At 42.0% G+C, this 21,472-nt stretch overlaps 2 protein-coding genes across 5 annotated transcripts in view; one reads left to right on the top strand and one right to left on the bottom strand.

Annotated features, from left to right (window-relative positions):
* Positions 1-6,514, bottom strand: part of grid2ipb (glutamate receptor, ionotropic, delta 2 (Grid2) interacting protein, b) — a 97,131-nt gene extending 90,617 nt beyond the window's left edge. The window contains exon 1 of the mRNA XM_055651398.1: positions 6,020-6,514. The gene's annotated coding sequence lies outside the window, so the exon portion shown is untranslated. The remainder of the gene's footprint in view (positions 1-6,019) is intronic.
* An 85-nt stretch (positions 6,515-6,599) lies between these two features.
* zdhhc4 (zinc finger DHHC-type palmitoyltransferase 4) lies at positions 6,600-20,895 on the top strand. 4 transcript variants are annotated; one of them, XM_055651419.1, is made up of 7 exons: positions 6,600-6,663; positions 8,452-8,582; positions 13,768-13,841; positions 14,163-14,341; positions 15,309-15,434; positions 16,415-16,659; positions 20,543-20,895. In XM_055651419.1, exons 2-7 carry the CDS (start codon positions 8,460-8,462, stop codon positions 20,810-20,812), a joined length of 1,017 nt encoding a protein of 338 aa, XP_055507394.1. In that variant the 5' UTR covers positions 6,600-6,663; positions 8,452-8,459; the 3' UTR covers positions 20,813-20,895. The 4 variants fall into 4 exon arrangements, with proteins under 4 accessions (XP_055507394.1, XP_055507393.1, XP_055507392.1 ...); XM_055651418.1 differs by lacking the exon at positions 6,600-6,663 and adding an exon at positions 6,748-6,930; XM_055651417.1 differs by lacking the exon at positions 6,600-6,663 and adding an exon at positions 6,748-7,041.
* Positions 20,896-21,472: the final 577 nt, after the last annotated feature.

Here is a 21,472-nt window from a genome sequence, read left to right as displayed (position 1 = left end):
GGACTCAGGTCACCGCCGCCAGAACACCGTCCCAGCTACCGGAGCGCCGATCCAGCCCCGAGCCGGATCGCCCTCAAGTGAGTGCCGTTCCTCCCTCGAGCTGGGCCGCCCCGACGGGAGCGCCGTTCCACCCTCGGGCTGACAGTGCCATGGGAGGACCATCTGGAGGAGGCCTATGAGAGGAAGTTGACCAAGTATGAAGAACTAGTCATAGACTGCCGTAAGCAGGGCTGGAAGGCAAGATGATGCCTATCAGTTTGGCTGCAGAGGTTTTGCAGCGCAATCGCTCTACAAAGCCTTGAGTGCACTGGGCATCAACAGAGAAGAGCCATCAAAAACACCACAGAGGCAGAGAAGAAGGCCTCGAGATGGCTCTGGATCAGGAGAGAAGGTCCATGGGGAGGAGCGAATGCCACCTGAACACAAGTCGTGGTCTGATCAACCACGGCTGGATCGCCTGGATGAGGGTGTCTGATGTTCAAAGACCCAAAACACCCAATGACCCCAGGTTGCATCACTGATGATGTGTTCAGGAGATGTATTTTGATCAAACATTTTTTACTTTACAAAATCCCACTTTGAGAAAAATTTCTTCCATCTGCACTTAGTTACAGCTATGACGTCATAATAGGATCTCATTTACATAAACTGCCTGTGAGCAGTGATCCACCCGATAATGACATCACAATGGGATCTCATTCTCATAAACTGCCTGTGAGCAGTGTTGCAGCCCGCAATGATATTTAAAAAAAAGTTTTAATCAAATTCTTGGGGGGAGATTTCATATTTTAAAAAAACCTCACGGTTTTCATTGTGTGGGGAGGCCCCCCCCCCCCCCCCACACCCCACACAATCACACAATGTTGGAAGCTCTCCGCAACAGAGCTCCACGATGTTGGAGCAGCGGCCAACGCTCCGGAGCTCCAAACGGCGACCCAGGTAGGCATCGCCCTCTCCGCGGTGACTCCAGCGCTGCGCCGCCGCTGTAGCAGCCCTGGTCCGGTTCCCGGTCCCCGGCAGGAAAGGCCGCTCCGATCCAGCTGGTAGGCCGCGAGGTGGGGGGCGAGGACGCGACTCGGAGAAATAGTCGCGTCCCCGCCAGGAAGAGACTGGGAAACGGTTTCCCCCTTACCCTACCCCCCTCCCCCACATAGAAAAGTTAAAATTTCCCCCAAAAACAGACTTTGGACTAACTGAAAATAATAAAAAAAGATAGAAATAACAGACAGGCTGTACGTAGAGGCTGCTGCCAGTGCAGCGCCCCTAGTGCAGCGCCCCTCATTCTGGTCCGTTGCCGAGTCCCTGAACATTGCCCAGTCTACAGACTTCAAACATTCCTGGAGTTGTTCCTCGATATAGATCTCAATTGACAAGACAACCGATGCTGTGGGAAGATATGTTGCCAATGTGGTAATCGGTACACTGGAGGCAGGTCAACCATCAAAGGAGTATTTGTTGACATCGGAAGTATTTGGAGTCAAACAGCTCAACTATTGCTCAGTTGTTTACATCTTCATTTGCTGTACTTTGACTAGAAGGTAGAAAACACGAGGATGTTCTTCTGTTCATGTTTTGCTGATGTATGCAGCTCCGTACATGAAAAAAACTGCTCGTGCCCTTAAAGTTTTATTCCCCAAAATGTTGCATTTGACATGCTTAGCTCAAGGACGTCATAGAATTGCCAAGCACATACGTAGCTTGTTTCTAAATGTCGATTGCCTAGTTTCCAATGTCAAGAAAACCTTCCACAAAGCACCATCACATGTGCAGTTGTTCAAGAAAATGGCATGCGAGATTCCGCTACTTCCTCAGCCCGTTTTGACTAGGTGGGATACATGGCTCTCTGCTGTACTCTATCTTTTTGCTTGCCAATTTCAGAGTTTTTTGGTGCCTAAACATCCTGGCTCCACTGATAGATAAGATATAAATGTGTTTATATACACCACAGACCCCACAGTGAAACCACCGGGATTTGGCCTCCATCGCAAGCAATGGCTAACCCTGAACAGAATCCGGATCCTCCATGCAAGAACATCACCTGCATAAGTGGGGGATGACATACAGCCCTGCTTGCGACTGCGGACATCCAGACCAGACCATCCCATACATCATGAATGACTGCTCATTGAGGCTTTTCCCTGGTGGCATCAAAGCCATCCACCCAGTAACTGATGCTGTCCTGGCCTGGATGTCTACCCTTGACCTACAACTTTAGGCTGTGCATGCCATACACAAGAAGATCAGCTGTGGAGGTCTTCCTTGGCCTGCCAAACCCTTTGTGATTAGTAAACTCACCAGTGCTCTCTTTCTTCTTAATGATGGTCCTAGCAGTTGATTGTGTTAACCCTAAGGTTTGGCTGATGTCTCGAACACTTTTATTCTTGTTATTCAGTCTCATAATGAGACTTTCATTGACACTACTTTTGGTCCTCATGTAGATAAACAGCAATAAAAGTTTCCAAATGTGATGGAAAGACTGGTGGAAAGACCAGGTGCTGAGAGCTCTCTTATACCTGCATTAAGGAGGCAATTAAACACACCTGAGCAATTTACAATCACAATAATATTTTTTTAGCCAAGTACGTTTTGCAATATACGAGGAATTTCATTTGCCACGTCAGTCATACAAATAAAAAGCAGTGGACACACAAAATACATTTCAACATAAATATCCACCACAGTGACTCCTCCACATTCCTCATTGTGATGGAAGGCAAAAAAATGTTCAGTCTCTTCCCATCTTTGCTCTCCCTTCTTTGGGAGCCTTGAGCCCTCTGTTGATGGGACGATCTTGATTGGCGGTGGCGTTTGGGCCCTCGCAATCGGACCACGGGTCAGGGCATTGAACCTTTGCGTTGTTGAAGCTCCCAACTCGGCCTCTCCCAAGACTGCAAGCTCTCGATGGTAAAGTCCGCAGGCCACGGTTGGAGCAATCCCAGGCAAGGGATCGGCTCCGATGTTGTCCACACCCCATGGTGGGGCTCAAAGTCAGTCCAAGGAGGCCTCCAGCTCCATCGATGTTAGGCCACAGGGCGACCGGAGATACGATCCGGAAAATAATCGCATCTGCGGCAAGGTAAGAGACTGAAAAAAAGTTTTCCCCTCACCCCACATAAAACACAAAGCTTTTTTACACAAACTACACACACTAAAAAAAAAAAATTTATTTAAAAAAAAAAAAGATGAAAAAACAGACAGACTGTTGGCGGGGCCCGTGATGCCATGTGTCCCAAACATTATGGTGCCCTGAACTGGGTGGCTATTTATAAACACAGCTGTACATGATGAACCATTTCTGTATGGTGAAATCAAAATGTATAAAAATGGCCTTTAATAAAATCTGACAATGTGCACTTTAACCACATGTGATTCTTTCTATTACAAATCTCAAATTGTGGAGTGCAGAGGCAAATAAATAAATGATGGGTCTTTGTACCAAACATTATGGAGAGCAATGTATGATTTTTGTGTGGATTTAAAATGAAAACTATATTGGAGGGATGGGGGTATCTGATCCCACATAAAGATCAATCTGAGTAGAGAAGTAGATTTCCATGTATTGGTGAAAGTAGTTCATACTGAAATGTGTCGATTCAATTAAACAACTTGCAGGAATAACTACTACATATGGTTTGCAAAGAGACAGAGCACACGTATTTCCTTAGCTAGCCTAAGAACAATACTTTCATCCTTACTTCCATGGGAAACACAAACATTTCATGAAAGGCAGTCACCCTTTGTTTAATCCATAAAACATATTTAAATACACTCAGTTTCATAATAACACTGTTTAAAAAAAAAGTTTAAACGTTATGTACAACTATTCCATGTAACTCAAATTGTTGTTGGTCTGTATCAATGTATCAAAACATAAATAGTCATCAACATAATGCATTGACAGCATTATGATGTAATACAAAATGTACCTACCCTTTTTACAACCGCCAGCTGGACCCGAAACAACCAGAATATTCAACAATATCTGCAAATTCATCTCCCAATGTTCAAAGGGTTTAAGGATCAATTACAGACTCAGTAAGGCTGTCAGAGTGCCTGCTGTAAACTTAAACTAGTTCCTGTAATATAATAGGCCATTCAACAAAAGCAAGTTCCCACCTAGTGTAACCTGACAAACGACTTGATACAGTCATTGATACCATAATATGCCTGCCCTAAATGCACAGAATCTGTTGGAGGTTGGTAATCACAAACCAAAATACAACGAACTATCCCAGCACAGACCCAGCATCCAACCAAGACCAGCTCTATGATGTCATAGAGCTTCCTTACAGGGAGATCATGGGAGTTCTCAGAGGAGGAGGTGTGTGGTGTGGGGTAGCAGGAGTAGCGTGGTTTAAAGAGGGGGAAGGGGAACACATTGGTTTTAGAAGTTGGTGCAGAAGAGACTCTCACAATATTTTAAGATTACCAAGATGAAAACTTGAATTGCTCAGGTTTCAGCAGATACAAAGCAATGACTGGTAAATGGGATTAGGTGATAGCTGGAACATAGTGGATTGAAAGGCCTGCTGTCGTACCGTGTGACTCTAAAATGTATTTATTGTGCATTATTATAATTGGCCTTGATATACAAAAATGGTCTCTTTACTACAATGGAAAAAACTTCAAGGGGTAATGGTAACTAGACTTTAGCAAATTTATGAAGATTTTAGAAATAAATAACAAGAACTTGTTGTTTACTGGAACTTTTATTATGTCAGAATATGCCAAAGCATGCTATTCAAGTAGACCAGATATATATCTATCTATATCTATATCTATATATACCTATAAAAGTCATCTTGTGTATGTGCGTGTGTGATGTATGTTTTGTATATTCCTCAAAACGCTACGCGCTAGCGCTTACATTTTTAGATATTCTAACTCGCATTTTCCCCCTCCACGCCATACTCAGGTTCACTTAAGATTTCATCCTCTATTTCATGTTATTCATGTTTAAAAGTTTTAAAAAGCAAAAAAAACGCTTCTCACAGAGAGCCTTTTTCCAGTAGCTTCCGGTCATCTCACAGACGTCCAACCACAATGGGATCTCTTTTACAAATGACATCATAATGGGACGTTGCCAGCGGTAACCACAGCTTCTCACAAAGAACCTTTTTCCAGCAGCTTCTAGTGATGATGTCACAGTGCCACTCACAGTGCACCAATCACAATGGGGTCTCAAGCTGCCGAGTGCGATAATGACATCACAATGGGATGTTGCCAACGGTAACCGCAGCAGGAGAGGTTGCCAAAGGCATGTCCTATCAGTGAGGGGGGGGGGGGGGGGGGGCAACGAGTGCCATTTGGCCTCATGCCTGTCTACGTCAAAGGGATTTTGATTTGGGGGCCTCTAAAATTGAAATTGGCCTGGGACTCAGTTCATCTATGAGAGGGCCTGGCCAAAGCTGCCATATAGATATATAGAGAGAGAGATATAGACAGATATGCAAAGGGCCGGTCCACAGGGACTCTGGAGGCCTTCCATGAACACTGCGGTGGATCGAGAGCATTGTTAATATTGATTGCACCATTGTATTATAATGACTGCTTAATGTATTGTAACCATTGAACATTTGGGGACAGGGCCCATCAGGTCCCAACAAGTCCCACTTGGTCTAGTAGTATACAAAAATACAATCAAGTCAAACTCAAGTATGATAAAGCAAAGGGGAAGATAGAGTGTGTCTCACCATTGTAGCGCAACAGTTCTATAGACAAAGACCAATATCCACAATTGGGTAGAGATTAATCGGACAGTGCCCAAGTTTATGGAAGGACTATTCGGAAGCCAGATAACAGAGGGGAAGAAGCTGTGCCTGAGTGTGGAGGTGCACACTTTCAAGCTTCCATACCTTCTGCCTGATGGGACCAGAGAGAATAAATGACCGGGTTGGGGCAAGTTTGATTGTGTTGACTGCTTTTCCGAGGCAGTACGAGGTGCAGATGGGGTCAACGGTGGGACGGCTGCTCTGTGTGATGGACTGGACTACATCGACAACTCTCTGCAATTACTTACAGCCTTAAGCAGAGCTGCTCCCAAATCCAACTGTGATGCAACCCGACAATATGCTTTCTGTGGTGCATCAGTAGAAGTTTGTAAGAGTCATTGGAATCGGGCACAGCAGGATCTCATGAGTAATCAAGCTGATTTGACCATAAAATGTTGTGTTGTGGCACCAACTGCTTACGTGAACCTCAGTGTATGGTGATAATGGCATTTAATTCCCCAGAATGGCGTCTTGTATTAAATTTTGTTGGGTGAGCAGGCTCCATCCTGCCGGTCATGTCCAACAGCAGCTACTCACAACTCACGTTTAATCAACTCTCCCAGGTGCGGTCTATAAAATATATTTCGGAAATCCAAAGAGGCGCGTGTTTTCATCCACCTGGATGCTATTGTACCGATTCTCTTCAGTTGTACCGAGTCCGTTCCACAGTGAAAGTTAGCGACCTCCATCATTCTCTCCGAGAGGCGCCATTAAACGCTGGGCCGCGTTGCCTGGCAACGGCTCGAAGCGCTGCGCGTGCGCCGTCATTGGTCTGCCTGGTGTCAGATACCCAATCAGCAGCTGCAGAGGTCATGTGGGGGTGGGTCTGGAGGTCATGTGGGGGTGGGTCTGGAGGCCAGTGGCGGCTGCGTGGCCGGCCTGTCGCCCACTGGTGAGCAGCGAGTTAACCATGTAGCTTAGAGCAAGAGCAAGGGGAAGGGGAAGGAGACGGGAGGTAGGGCTCGGGTGTGAGTTGAGGGACAGGCTGACAGGAGGGGTTAAGAGGGGCGGGTTTCTTCTCACAGAGAACAATCAGTCTTCAGCACTCTATTCGCGAGGATGGTGGAAGTCAGGTCATTCATTTATTAATGAAGTAGTTGGCTGGACATTTTAATGATTGAAGGTTTTAGGGGACTGGCACAGAAGAGTCAAAGCCAGCGTAAGTCATCCATGATTGCATTGAAAAGTGGGGTAGGCTTAAGAGGCCCGGTGACCTACTCCTCCTGTTTCCTGGTGTTGAGTAGAGGAAGTGAGGGAATATTGAAGAGAGGTAAAGGCTAGGAGGGGACGCCGACGGGGTGGAAGGGGTGTTTGGTGTGGCGGTGGGGTGGGGGGGGGGGGGGGGGGGTGGTTAAATAGAGACCATATAGATCAAAAGTGGGTTCGATCTATTTCTATTCTTCCCGTTCTCTTCCTGCTCCCATTATCCTTGCACCTCACATTTACATCCAGAGTGTTAAATACATAATAAACAGTCAGGATGTCTGCACAGATCCTTCAGGACATCACAAATCTCAGGTTTCCAATTGGAAAAAGCAGCCTTCCACCCCCTCTGCCTCCAATTACCAAGCCAATCTTGGATCAAAATTGCCAACTTGCTTAGGATCCCATCGGCAGGTAGACAACGTCAACTGTACTGCCCTCACCAATATATTTTTGTTATTTAAAAAAACTCAAATCAAGTTAGTCAGATGGGAGGCCCTTTATAGAAAGCCTTGTTAACAGATCCATTGCAATATTTTTTTCCAATCTGATGTCATAAGAAGGATGCTTTAAATTAATATCATTATTTTCCAATGTTGTTTCAATATTGTCATCTGGAACATCAGAACCTCCCACTGGAATGAAAAAAACATCCCGTGACAATTCTACTTTGCAATTTCTGATTCATTCCATCTCTTGACAAATCCAAACATAAAAGACAATGTATTTATTGAACTAGAAGACAAACACCAGGAAGTACTAAGAAAATATAGCAGTAAAATTAGCTGCCGATGCAGTTTGATCTGCCGCCTGGTTGTTGATTTCAACATTGTGCAGATCCCAGGCAGTACTGGGGCATCAAGTATAAGAACAAGGAAGTTATATTGCATGTATAAAAACTTTGGTTTGGCCACATATGGAGTATTGTGTGCAGTTCTGGTTGCCTCATTACAGGAAGAATGTGGAGGCTTTGGGGGGAGAGCACAAGAGGTTTCCCAGAATGTTGCATGGATTTGAGGTATTATCTAAAAGAAGAATTTGGACAAACTTGGACTGTATTCTCCGGAGTGTTAGAGGTTGAGCGGAGCTCTGATAGCAGTATACAACATTGTGAGAGGCATCGATAAGGTAGACATTCAGTACCTATTCCCAGGGTACAAATGTCAAAGATTTGAAGGACCTGCTTTAAAGTCAAAGGGGAAAAGTTGAAAGAAGGTGTGAGGCATTTTTTTTTCCCGCAGTGGTGGATGCCTGGAATATGATTGGCATGGTGGTGGCAAAAGCAGATATGCTAATGGGATTTACAAGGTTTTTAAATAGACACATGCATATGCAGGGAATGAAGATGTATAGCTCATTTGCATGCATAGGAGATTAGTTTAACTTGGCATCATGTACGGCACAAATGATTATGGGTTGAATGCCTTATTCCCGTGTGATACTTTTCAATGTTCTAATGGGATCTTTCATATTTCAGGCAAGGAGATGGATTTCCTCATTCTCTTCCTCATTTACGTGGCTCTTTCCCTTTCCTGTATGGTGGTTGCCATCAAATTTTCAAGACAATGTCAGGAGTGTTTTGCAAGGATCTCCCACCGTATGACTCAGGTAATCACAGTGCAATAAAAATGTTTCAGTCCTGCGTTGAACCATCAAAGTTGAACATTTGTCCAGAGTTCAGCACAAAAAGACCTGGATAGGCTGCCTCTCGCCCACAGTGCTTGTGTTCAGATTTGGTAAGCTCAAGGATTTAAGGACTTAAACTGTTGTTTTGTGTTTAAACTAAATTAGTGTAAAGGAGAAAAACCTTGCAGCAAACCATGCAGTAAAATATTGAGAATAAAAAACAAATATACAGAATAAAAAACAAATTACATATTTTTACTGCACAATGTGAAAGATTTGTTTCGGAACAAACACCTCTGTGGTAGATATCAGTGTTATGAATCTTGGTTAAAGAGGCATCAGTGTTATGAATCTTGGCTAAAGAGGCATAGAATAGGAGTCATATTCTTATCTGAAAGGTATAATTTCAAGATTCAAGAGAGTTTATTGTCATGTGTCCCAGATAGGACAATGAAATGCTTTGCTTTAGCACAACAGAATATGGTAGGCATGAATACAGAACAGATCAGCGTGTCCATATGCCATTATATAAATATATACACATATGAATAAATAAACAGATAAAGTACAAATAAACAGATAACGGGCTATTAATGTTCAGAGTTTTGTATGAGTTGAGTTTAATAGCCTGATGGCTGTGGGGAAGGAGCTATTCCTGTACATTGCAGTCTTCAGGCTCCGGTACCTTCTACCTGAAGGTAGCAGGGAGATGAGTGTGTGGCCAGGATGATGTGGGTCCTTAATGATACTGCCAGCCTTTTTGAGGCAGCGACTGCGATAGATCCCCTCGATGGTAGGGAGGTCAGAGCCGATGATGGACTGGGTGGTGTTTACTACTTTTTGTAGTCTTCCGCTCCTGGGTACTCAAGTTGCCGAACCAAGCCATGATGCAACCGGTCAGCTTGCTCTCTACTGTGCACCTGTAGAAGTTAGAGAGAGTTCTCCTTGACTACCTACGAGGATGTGTTTGAAGGACAACCAGAATGCACTCAATGTAGCTTTGAGTTCTACTTTCCTAACATTCTCCAGATAAAAAAGTTGTTATTTGCACTATATTTGTTATTTATTGGACTTTTTTTTTTTCCCCCCCCGTTATATACAATGTTTACATATTCACATATTCTGTTGTGCTGCAGCAAGTAAGAATTTCATTGTCCATTTGGGACATATGACAATAAAACACTCTTGACTTGACTTAAACCAGCCTTAGTTCTATATTGAATTCCTCTTCTTTCATTGTGGTGTTCCACATTATTCGTCTCTGTAGGACGAAGGGCTTTCAGTTCAAGGTGGTCACCAATCTGCATCAGAGTTTTGCTGCTCTTGCTCTCTTGGTTATTCCTGGATGGGTCTTTTTCCATTTGGCACCACTTTCACTTTCTTTTAGCCAGTGTTGAGTCGCTGGTAGGGGTTCCCATCCCTGGCAAGGAGAGGTTTAATTATCAGCCATTCGCTGGCTTTATGTGACGCTCCTTGTCATCCTGTCAAAATTACCATCATAGCCATTGCAATGAAGCAGCTACTGAAGAGACATTTGATCCATTGCCTATTAGTGTAGGAATTCACCATAACACTCATCAACACAAACACGATTCTCAAAGTGATATCATAACTCTCCCTAGTCGTCAGCCTCAGGTAGTCACTATCTCCTGCAAGCGGGTTCAAAGTCTTATTCCTGCACCTTACTTCAGTTGCTCTTTCAAGAGCCATGGTTGGACCAGGTGGGGTAAGTTTGTAGACACGCTGGACGTCTTCGGGTAAAACGGCGACTCGCAGTTTTGACGGTGCGCAGATTCACGTCCTCACCAGTAAAAAGTCTGCCTCGACTAAAAAACAGAGAAAAAAAACCCACCAAATTGGAAAAAAAAACCACAAATAAAAAGTCCACCTCGACTAACTAAGTAACAACCTGCTCCAGTAAACAACCACCCCACCTAAACACCCACCACATGGTCTTGCCCTCTCGCCACCGTATACCGGGATTCCTTCATTTAGGCTTTGTCCAATAATTCTTAGGGGTGGGAGTTTAGGTACGAAAGTTTTGTAACAACACAGCAGAAAAAGCATCCAAATCACTATCGATTGCCATTGATGAATTGTTAATCGACATATACTACTTCCAACAAAAGAGTAATAAAAGGCTAAAAGCCTTGCAATCATGGCAGATTTTGTGTGATACAGGTGTGAGAAGAATCTTGAGGCATGGATCAACTCGGTGGCTGCTCCTGGGAATTTGTATTGACAGACTTTTGTCACAGTGGGAACCACTACAAATCTTTTTCAAAGAGGAAGTGAAAAGACTGCACAAAGGCAAAGTTCATCAGCAACAACAAAAGAAGGACCATCCTCCACGTCAGCATCTGCACCAGTGAAGCAAGCTTCGTCTGCTGACAAAACACAGAAACAATGTGCAACTGTGTCAGTGAAACAAGATTCATCCACTAAAAATAAAACATCAAAGGCAAAGCAAGTGTTGTCCACTGCTGGAGCAAAATCAAAATCAAAACCAATTATGTCCGCAAGTAGTACTACTACAAAAACTGTACAAAAGATGGCTGCTTCCACTCTTGGAACCAAACAGTCTGCATCAAAAGCTGTGAACTGACAGAACCGTCTCATTATTTCCAAGTGAAGCGTTCTTGTCTACAGTCTGGCATTGCACATTCTTCATCTCAGTTACAAGGGTCACATCTAGCCAGGGTTCATCGCTTAATGATTTCACCCCAAACTAAACTGTATTGCTTTTGAAGTACAGCAACAAGATCTTTGATAAGATCAACTTTCTTCTGCAGAGGGGCCTTCTCTACATATCCTTGACAGGGAGTTGCGAAGAGTCCCCCATGATTTGCTTGTTAGATTTGTGAGACCAACAGTTATTTCAGAGTTCTCATCAGACTTGAATAAAGTTGAATTTGAAAAGAGAGAAAATCAAAAGTGTGATGAACAGCTTATGATTGGAAAAGAGGCAAATGATTATATTGAGAGCACAAGAAGCAGTGAAGCAGAATCTACATCATGCCTGACAAAGCAGGACATAGATCATTTCTATTGCTCAGTAAGGAACTATTACAAGTCAGCACAAACCTTTGAACCTTTGTGATTATACTTTGAAGACATGGCCTCTGGATGTCCAGTTGCCACAGGAAGCTGAAGTAGTTGATGTTACCTCAAGGAAGACTAAAACCTTTGAATCTGTGATGTATTTTGTGGAGAAGTTCCCAAACATTCTGCATGATACAAGTGATGCAGCTGATCAATTGGAAGTGGAGTATACAAACTATCAGGTTGAAAGTTTCAGTGAGGTACCGGAAGTGTTAGATGCAGCCGTCAGAGTGAACAAGAAGTGGGATATTATCTCCAATATGAAAGATGCAAATGGCTGCAAAAGGTTCCCTTTACTCAGTAAGGTCATGAAGGGTCTTCTTGTTATACCACATTCAAATGCGGCATGTGAACGTGTTTTCAGCATCATAAGAAAAAAATAATACAGACTTCAGGGGGATCAATGAGTCTTCAAACATTGCAGTCCTTACTGATTGAGAAAATCAGCATTGCGGGTGTATCTTGCCATGAAAGGCAATTCTCTGAGAAAGCAAGTAGCAATGTTACAAATTTTGAGATTTTAAAAATCAATTCTGCAATTTATCCCATTAGATAAAGCATAAAAAGAAATTTAATTTGACACCTAATTCACTTTCATATACTCAGTATTAAAAATGTTATGGCCATTTACATACTTGGAAATTAGCATCTTGTTCCCTATTGATTTTCCATTGACTTAACACAAAAGCTGTGATTGAGTACAGTCTAAAGCCCACAACTTTATTCAAAATTTCAGACAACTGAAATAAATTTTCAGTTATTATAGATTGAAGCATTCTGAAACAAATATTAAACAATCTTACTTGGATGACCTGAAATTAAAGCATATAATTAGTTAGTTACCCAATTGTAGCTAATTCCAAAATTCAATTACTAGATCTAAATATCTATCCGTTTCTTAAGGAAAGATTAACATTTTTAAATAGCCTAAGTGCCTAAAGAACATTCACACAAGAATTCACCATAAAACATGATTTTTAAATCTCATTGACATTAAATTATAGGCCAAATGGAAGGAATTTAGTGTTCAATTGCTGTAAATTAATGGCTATTTAAATCAGCTTTCGAGTGGGATCCTGTGGAACGCGATGGTTTGGAACGTTCCCATTGCGGTGAATTTGTACCCCATATGCCCAGAAAAATACTGCAGGATTTAATGGGCCCCCAAATCAGCTACTCGCTACATAAAATTTTGGGATCTTAAGAAGCACTTTTTAATGTAAAAATAAACAGCCTACCTTGCGTTGTCCCCTACATGAGATCCATCCCGTTGGCGGCGGTCGCGGGTTTAGAGGATGATTTTTAACGTACTATAACAATTAAATAAACCAATTTAGTTTAAAAATAGCTGCAGCGAACTAATGTCGCAGCGATTTTTCGTCAGCAACTAAGTAGGCTGAACAACCTCGATTTGAATAGCCGAGAGAAAATCGCGTTTTAAACCCGCCCCCCTCTCAAAGGCACCAAAATCGCGCACACGGGCAGCAACAGATCTGCAGCGCCGCTGAAGGTAAGTTTTGCAACATACCTAAAGCAAGCTACATACAAATCATTGCAAGCAAGCAGTGCATCAACATCAAGTACATCTGCACCCCAGTCCTCCTCACCCAGCAGGGAATTTTAAGTAGGCATAAAGGGTAAGAAACTAAAATTCTTATTTTAGTTGCAAATACATACTGTATGTTTAATATGGTACTTAGATCTATATCAAAAATTATCAAATAATTTAGTGCCAAAATAGTCAGGAATCATTGAAAATTTGTGTAAGGAAAGGGTGTCAGAATGGCTAAAACCCATGAGCTTCATGAGCCCCTGGACCCCACCCACAAGTGCTCACTCGCAAAAATCTCCGATTGGAAAATCCCAATGTTGGCACCTCTGCCTTATCTAGTCTTCATCACCTTGCAATTGCCTGTGGCCAGATTGTCTGCTGTCTTACATGGGAACAGTGTCTACACCTATTGGCCTGGATTGACTATAACGTTATTTGATTTATCCTAAGGTCACAAAGTATACGATATAATGCAAGTTTTTCTTCCGTCTCTTTTTTTTTCATAACTAACAGATGATTGGGCCAGTGATTCCTCGATGGCTGCAGGTAGCAGTGCAGATGGCTTTACATAGGCTAATTTACCAGAGGTAAGTATAGACATTCGTAAACTGCACACGTCGATTGTCGAAGGGGAAGATCCTGAAACAAACCTTTGTATTCATGGAATTATTTTCTAGAATATGTATTAACTGTCGTTCTTGACTAGAGTTTATTTGTTAGTTATATCAATAAGAATGTAGAAGCAGATCGGAACCCTGGTGGAGTTAGAAGCTATTGAACTAATGGATTTTGTAATGTACAAACAAACTCATCTAAAGTGTAGACTCAGCTAATAATTGATTTAATTTGACATGAACACAAAGTATCAACGTTTAGAGTAGATAAACCATTTCCTTTTGCTTCAATAGGAACTCTTTCTTCCTGGCCCTACACCTTGTGTTGGAAGTAGCTGTGTATGGAGAGTATTCTTGGGAAGTGTTCCCTTTCTGCTTAGAACTGGGATTCACATTCAGTATCTTGCTGCTGCCTTACATCCTGATGCTTGGAAAGATGTACTTTTTCTACCTGTGCTGCACCAGTGACCCTGGTAAGAAAAGACCGGTGAAATGATTTGGGAGACAGTTACCTATTCTCGGTTGACTGACACAGTTCATTGTAGGTCCTAGAGTCATACAACACTGAAACCGCTCTACAGCCTACTACAACCGCTCTATTGCCCGTGCCAATCAAGTTGGCATATTTGGTTTATTTCATTTGCCCATAGCCCTCTTAACCATTCATATCCATATATCTGCCCAAAGTCTGTAATCTGCTTCTATAGCTTACTCTGCAATTCATTCCAGGAATGGACAACCCTCTGAGGGTAGCAATGTTACAAAATGTTGATAATTTTAAAAATCAAGTCTGCAATTTATCCCATCAGATAAAGCATAAAAATAAGTTTAATTTGACACCTAATTCACTTTCATATCTTCAGTATTAAAAAGGTTATGGACATTTTCATAATCGGAAATTAGCATCTTGTTCCCTATTGCTTTTTCATTGACTTAACACAAAAGCTGTGATTGAGGACAGTCAAAAGCCCATAACTTTCTTAAAAATTAAGAGAACTGGTGAAATTGTGTTATTATAGATTGAAGCATTCTGAAACAAATATAAAACATCTTACTTGGATGACCTGAAATTAAAGCATATAATTAGTTAATTACCTAATTGTAGTTAATTACAAAATTGACCGTTGTGACGGAAATAATAGTAAACACCCAGACTGCCTTGAAAATTCAAAAATCACATCCGGGAGAAGTGCAGTATTATTACAAATTAGGCAAAAGAGTTTCTGACATTTTATACTGTGGATATGAGAAAAGTGAAAACAAAAATGGAAATTCTCAGCAGGTCAGCCAGGATCTATGGGAGTGAAATAGGATTTTGGATACCTCTTCATCAAAGTCAGTTCCACACACATTTTTACAACCTGTAGTTGTGATTACCTTGTCTGGAACAGTTGCATTTTATTTTGATCTTAATGTTTATTTCATGATTGTTTTTCAAAGGCATAATTTCTATTACAAACCACAAGAGGCTGCTGAAAGTGTATGCATATGATGGAATTTTGTACCAACGTGCCTGTATCTGCTCAACGTGCAAACTCGTGAAACCGGCCCGGTCAAAACATTGCAGTAAGAAACTTATGACATATGTTGGTGGTGCGAAATATAGATGTGTCTTGAGAATACAATTAGCAAGTCGACATCTGTGAAGAGAATGTTTAAATTCCATTTGGAATATTTTGGAGAACCAAGAAACCAAGAAGAACCAAGAAAGCATAGGCTATAAGCAAAAGCGTAGGGCATAAATCTTAGTCAGTTTTGATAAACAGACAAAGGATTTTAGAATTTGGCAGAATTGCCATGTATTTGCAGATGTTTTCACTGCACACAGGTCTAAATGGAACTTGGAAGGGACAGAGACAAATAGAACCGTGTTGCACAGAAATAGGCCTTTTGGCCCATCAAGTCTGTTCCAACCATTTAGTATGGTTGGAACAGACATATCAAAAATCTTCTAACCCACCCTTCTACCTCCAGGTCCCTCAGGTCGACCGACTTGGGGCTACTGACTATCCAGCGGCCCAGGTTTAAGCTCAGGGGCGACCGCGCTTTTGCGGTTGCAGCACCTAGACTGTGGAACAGCATCCCTCTCCTCATCAGAACTGCCCCTCCATTGACTCCTTTAAGCCTAGACTTAAAACCTATTTCTACTCCCAAGCGTTTCTCGAGGTCCTCTGAGGGAGTGCTGTAAACAGTTTATGTATGTATTGTTAGATCTGTGTACCGTTGTATGTAGCACTTTAGTACCTGCACTGATGTAAAGCACTTTGGTCAACGAGAGTTGTTTTTAAATGTGCTATACAAATAAAATTGACTGACTGATTAAATAATTGATTTATAATGAATGTAGAGCTCCAGGAGCTCACCAACAATGGCTGTTTGAAGCAAAGACTAGCAGAATTCTCGCCAATTAATTTATACTTTCTGAGGACTCTTAATTTCATACAAGTCTTACAGAATGATGAAGGAGAAAGTTGCATCCCTCCCATATGGACTGGATTTGAAGCTAGCTTCGGGATTAAAAGTAATGATTTTTCTCTTCCCTCTAGGAGTGTGCAACCGTTGTGTCCATCGATTTGATCACCATTGTGTTTGGGTGAATAACTGCATTGGCGCATTAAACATACGTTACTTCCTGTTGTACCTGGTGATCCTCTTGGGGATGGCAGCTGCAGTGGGAACCGTGACAGTAAGCTTCCTTGTCCATGTGGCATTGATGTCTAATCTACCCCAGGCCATGTATGTGAACAATGATGGTGAACATGTGCCTGTTGGCATCCTGTTTATTGTCCAGGTAAGGCAACTGTATTGTTGTTTGGGCAAACAATATTTTTCAGAATCCTTGCACTGCTGAAATGTTAGCTCTAAATGACTTGTTATTTACTAGGATGTATAATTTGAACTGTGGGGGTAACATCTTTGACCAATAAGTAAATTTTTCACCAAGTTCTTGGTGCACCCCTGAGAAATGGTTGTCACTTGGATACTTTATTGAGATATAGATAGATATGCCATTTATTGTCACTATACATGTACAGTGAAAATGAAAGCTGCTCGTACTCAGTGCATACATACAATTTAGCACAAAAAACAAGAAACAGAAAAAACAAAAAACAGAAGGGAGAAGGGGGGGGGGGGGATGGGGGCGGGAATAGGTGCACAATTTCTGCGGCGCTACATACATATATACATATATACAGATGGAAGTCCGTGTTGGGCAGTGAAGTCAGTGCATGTGTGAATTAGAATTAATAGTAGTTATAATTCTCGGAAAGCAACTATTCCTGAGTCTATTTGTCCTGGATTTGATGCACCTATAGCGCCTTCCAGAGGGCAGCAGGTCGAACAGTCCAAACGCAGGATGGGAGCTGTCTTTGATGATCTTCTTTGCCCTGCTAAGGCAGCGGGAGGTGTAGATGTCCATCAGGGAGGGGAGAGGGCAGCCAATGATCCTCTGCACTGTCCTAGTTACCCTCTGAAGCCTCTCCCTGTCTGCCATGGTGCAGCTGCCATACCATGCTGTAATGCAGTATGTCAGCAGGCTCTCGATGGACGAGCGGTAGAAGGTCAGCAGCAGGTTAGAGTCCAGGTTGTGCTTCCTGAGGACCCTCAGGAAGTGCAGCCGCTGCTGAGCCTTCTTGATGACCGCTGTCGTGTTGTCCGTCCAGGAGATATCAGCAGCGATATGGATGCCGAGAAACCGGAAGGTGTTGACCCTCTCCACACACTCGCCGTTGATGTGTAGGGGGACTAAGTCGGTGCTGTGCCTCCTGAAGTCGACAATGAGCTCTTTTGTTTTCCTGGTGTTCAGAGCCAGATTGTTTTCTGAGCACCAGGTTGTCAACTTCAGGACTTCCTCTCTGTAGGCTGCCTCGTCTCCCTTTGAAATAAGTCCGACCACAGTAGTGTCGTCAGCAAATTTGACGATGCGGTTGTTGTTGTGGGCCGGACTACAGTTGTAGGTGTAGAGACAGTATAAGAGGGGGCTTAGCACACAGCCCTGTGGGGAACCGGTACTCAACCTGCGAGTGGAGGAGAGGTGGGGGCCGAGTCTCACAGTCTGGGGCCGGTTGGTGAGGAAATCCTTTATCCAGGCACATGTGAGAGTGGGGAGGCCGAGAGTGACCAGTTTACCATGGATTAAACATGGATCAGTCCTGTACATCTGTACAAGAGGGCAGGAGACAAAAGGTTGCCACATAACGGTAATGGCCCACATTAGCTTCATAGAATTATATAACACAGAAATGGGACCTTCAGCCCACCATGTCCATGCTGACATTTTTGCCCATCTACACTAATCCTATTCTCCTACATAAGGGTCTTATCCTTCTTTGCCTAATTAAGTATATGTCTAAGGGCTTCTTAAGCATAGTTACTCGATCAGATTCCACCACTTCCTCTGACAGCACATACCAGATATCAACCAAAGATATACATAAAATGCTGGAGTAACTTGTCTGACCCACTGAGGTACTTCAGCATTTTGGCCCAAAATAGATTTTTTAAGACAATCAATACAGCCACCAATATTATACCCATAGTTAAGAAAGAAGATGGAACCCGTCCAGAGAAGTCTAGATGAGTCAACTAAAGGGAAAAAAAAAAATCGGCATGGATTTCTAAAGGTTACTCTTGTTTGACTACAGTAGGAACACAGTACACTCTGGTCATCATGTTGCAATTCAGGCAGAAGCTATGTTGAAGATGCTGAAATAATTTGGATTGATGGTACCAGTTTTGAATCTCGCTAAGGATGATTATGAAAAAATAACCTGAAAGTCTAATAAAGTCTTTACAATTATATAAGTTTCTAATCTTCACTTGTGATGAAAACGTGAGAGTTGTTCTTGGGGTGGATAGCTTTTAAGGGTAAACATTAAATAGTAAAGATGATTTGACTGGAGCATAACACCAGCATAGACCAGTTGGACAGAATAGTCTATTGCTGTGATGTGCATTTAATATAATCCTTTGTGGCTCTTGTCTTGAATTTGCAGTATAAAGTCAACACTGAGTAATTAATTTCTTGCAAAGTACTTTGGGATATCTTTGAACTAGAAAATTGATGCAGATTGCAATTGAACCACATCATTCGATTCAGCATCAGAAGAATGCGTAGAATGCCTGCATGAGGTTTAACATACAGTAACTCCTGATTTTGGATAAGGCTCCTCATTTTTTTAAATTTCTAATCTCTTGTAGAGGAATCTCCAGGAGTAAACAAGAAACAAATTGTTCCCCATTAATTTTTCAATTATTCTCTTTAGTTTTATCACTTGATTTAATCTTATCTTTGTCATCTTCATAGAGTGGCAAAACAATACTTTGGTTTAAACTACTTTTAATAAATAAATTACATTTATTAAGAGTGCCAAAATATCTTTGTATGACTTACCTGCTTTCACCGACAACAAAACTGCTTTGAATTTGCAGCCCCATCTATTTTGTGCCAGAGAATGCTAGACAGCTTCATTACAGCTGCACTGCAATTGAAATAATTATTTTCACATTGACATTTAATTTTGTTTTCTCACAACCATAAGTCTGCAGCTGTATGCTTTCCATCCTCAACAATCTATAGGATTCTAAAAGCTTCAGCATTGCATCATTTAAACAGTTCACCCTGTGAAGCAGCACTTAAGCTGCTGACTGATGTCTCTTTTAGTTGTACTCTGACCAAACATAAACAAAAGTGCTGATTTCTAGAAGTGAGGTGACGACAAATGGCTTTAATATCAAGAGGCAAGAGTGTTTTATTGTCATATGTCCCAGATAGAACAATGAAATTCTTACTTGCTGCAGCACAACAGAATATGTAATCATAATAACAAAAACTCAGGAAAAAAAGAACAAAGTGCAATAATAATTCTATTGTAGTTCATAGCTTATGAGATTGTAGTGTTTAATAGCCTGATGGCTGTAGGGAAGAAGCTGTTCCTGAACCTGGACGTTACAGTTGGGGTGGGAGATTGCAACCTTCACGTGGTCCGCCCTGTTTCGACAAATGCAATCAACCCGGCGTGCACAATCAAATAAGATTAAATAGAACAAGTTGTCCGACAACTTTAGGCTGTGCACGCCATACGCAAGAAGAGGACGTTACAATTCTCACACTCCTGTACATTCTTCCCGATGGCAGTGGTGAGATGCGTGTGTGGCCAGGATGGTGCGGGTGTTTGATGACGTTGGCTGCCTTTTTGAGGCAGCGACTACGATAGATCCCTTCGATGGTGGGGAGGTCAAAGCCGGTGATGGCCTGGGCAGTGTTTACAACTTTTTGCAGTCTTTTCCGCTCCTGGACGTTCAAGTTGCCGAACCAAGCCACGATGCAACCAGTCATTATGCTCTCTACTGTGCACCTGTAGAAGTTCAAGAGAATTCTCTTTGACAAGAAGCTTTAGCAAAGTTGAAGTCACCAGGCATCAAAAACTAATTTTGCAACTAGCAAGTTATATCTCACACACCAGGGCAACATTGCTGGAGCTGTTCATCCATGGCAGTCAGGAGGTGGAATGTTGCCGGTCACTATTTATTTTCCAATCTACTTCATTAAAACAGTATCCAGTCATTTATGGATATATAATTACAAAGAAAATGTGGACCTAGAGTTGTTTGCACTGATGGTTGGGTACTTGTATTTTTTTTATTTATGACAACTAACATTCTGTTTGCAGAAATTGTTCTTGACCTTTCCTCGGATCCTCTTCATGTTGGGCTTCACGCTGCTCTCATTCTTCCTGCTGGCAGGATACACTACTTTTCACTTATTCTTAGTTATGACAAATCGGACATCAAATGAGTGGTACAAAAAGAACAATTACAGATGCCACGGGGATAATAGCTGTCCCGACAGGCCAAGATGGGGTCACCTCTATCACAAGGGGTTCATCACAAACATGAAAGAAATCATCTGCCCTGTGACATCTCAGAAAATATTCAGATAAAGATATTTTACGTTTTTTTTGCCAGTTTCTATTTTTTTTTTTCTACTTCAAATTGTTAAAATTAAAAATGGTTGACTACCCTGGTTTAATTTCTCTATTGCATTTTCTATGAAAATTAATAGTGTGTATCCTGAACAAAAAGTAACTTAATCACAACTTGTATTCATATAGCCTCAGTTAAAGGACTGAGTGGAACGATACATTGAGATGAAAAATTAGTTTGAATTGAACAGAGATCTGTACTGCAGTATCAATAAAATGAAAACAGGTCAAATTAAAACCAATGGCCAGTATGTTGATTGAAGGCAAGAACCGGAGCTACACTAGTAACCATCTTCTGCAGTGTTGGGGTTCAAGGATGACTTGTTTCCACTTTGGCTCCAGGATGCCACCAAGTCAGCTTAGGAATCATCGGCTCTCACCATGGCCCAGTAGTGCAGCAGATCATGCTATGTCTCACAGCTTCAGTGACCCAGGTTCAAAATGGCCCATGCATAATATGTAGGAGGGCAATAATTGTAGCTACTTGGAAAACCATGATCTTCAGTGAGGTCAATCTTCAAGTAGCTTTTCTGAAAGCTGTACAACTTCACTTGGAGATAATGTTGAATTTTACGATCAGTGTCTGTCTTTGCAAGAAAATGGTTCACGAGATACAAC

The sequence above is a fragment of the Leucoraja erinacea genome, chromosome 20, assembly GCF_028641065.1.
Source record: "Leucoraja erinacea ecotype New England chromosome 20, Leri_hhj_1, whole genome shotgun sequence".
Classification (NCBI taxonomy): Eukaryota; Metazoa; Chordata; class Chondrichthyes; order Rajiformes; family Rajidae; genus Leucoraja; species Leucoraja erinaceus.
Note: the sequence above shows the minus strand (reverse complement) of the source record. Positions and strands in the feature narration are given on the sequence as shown.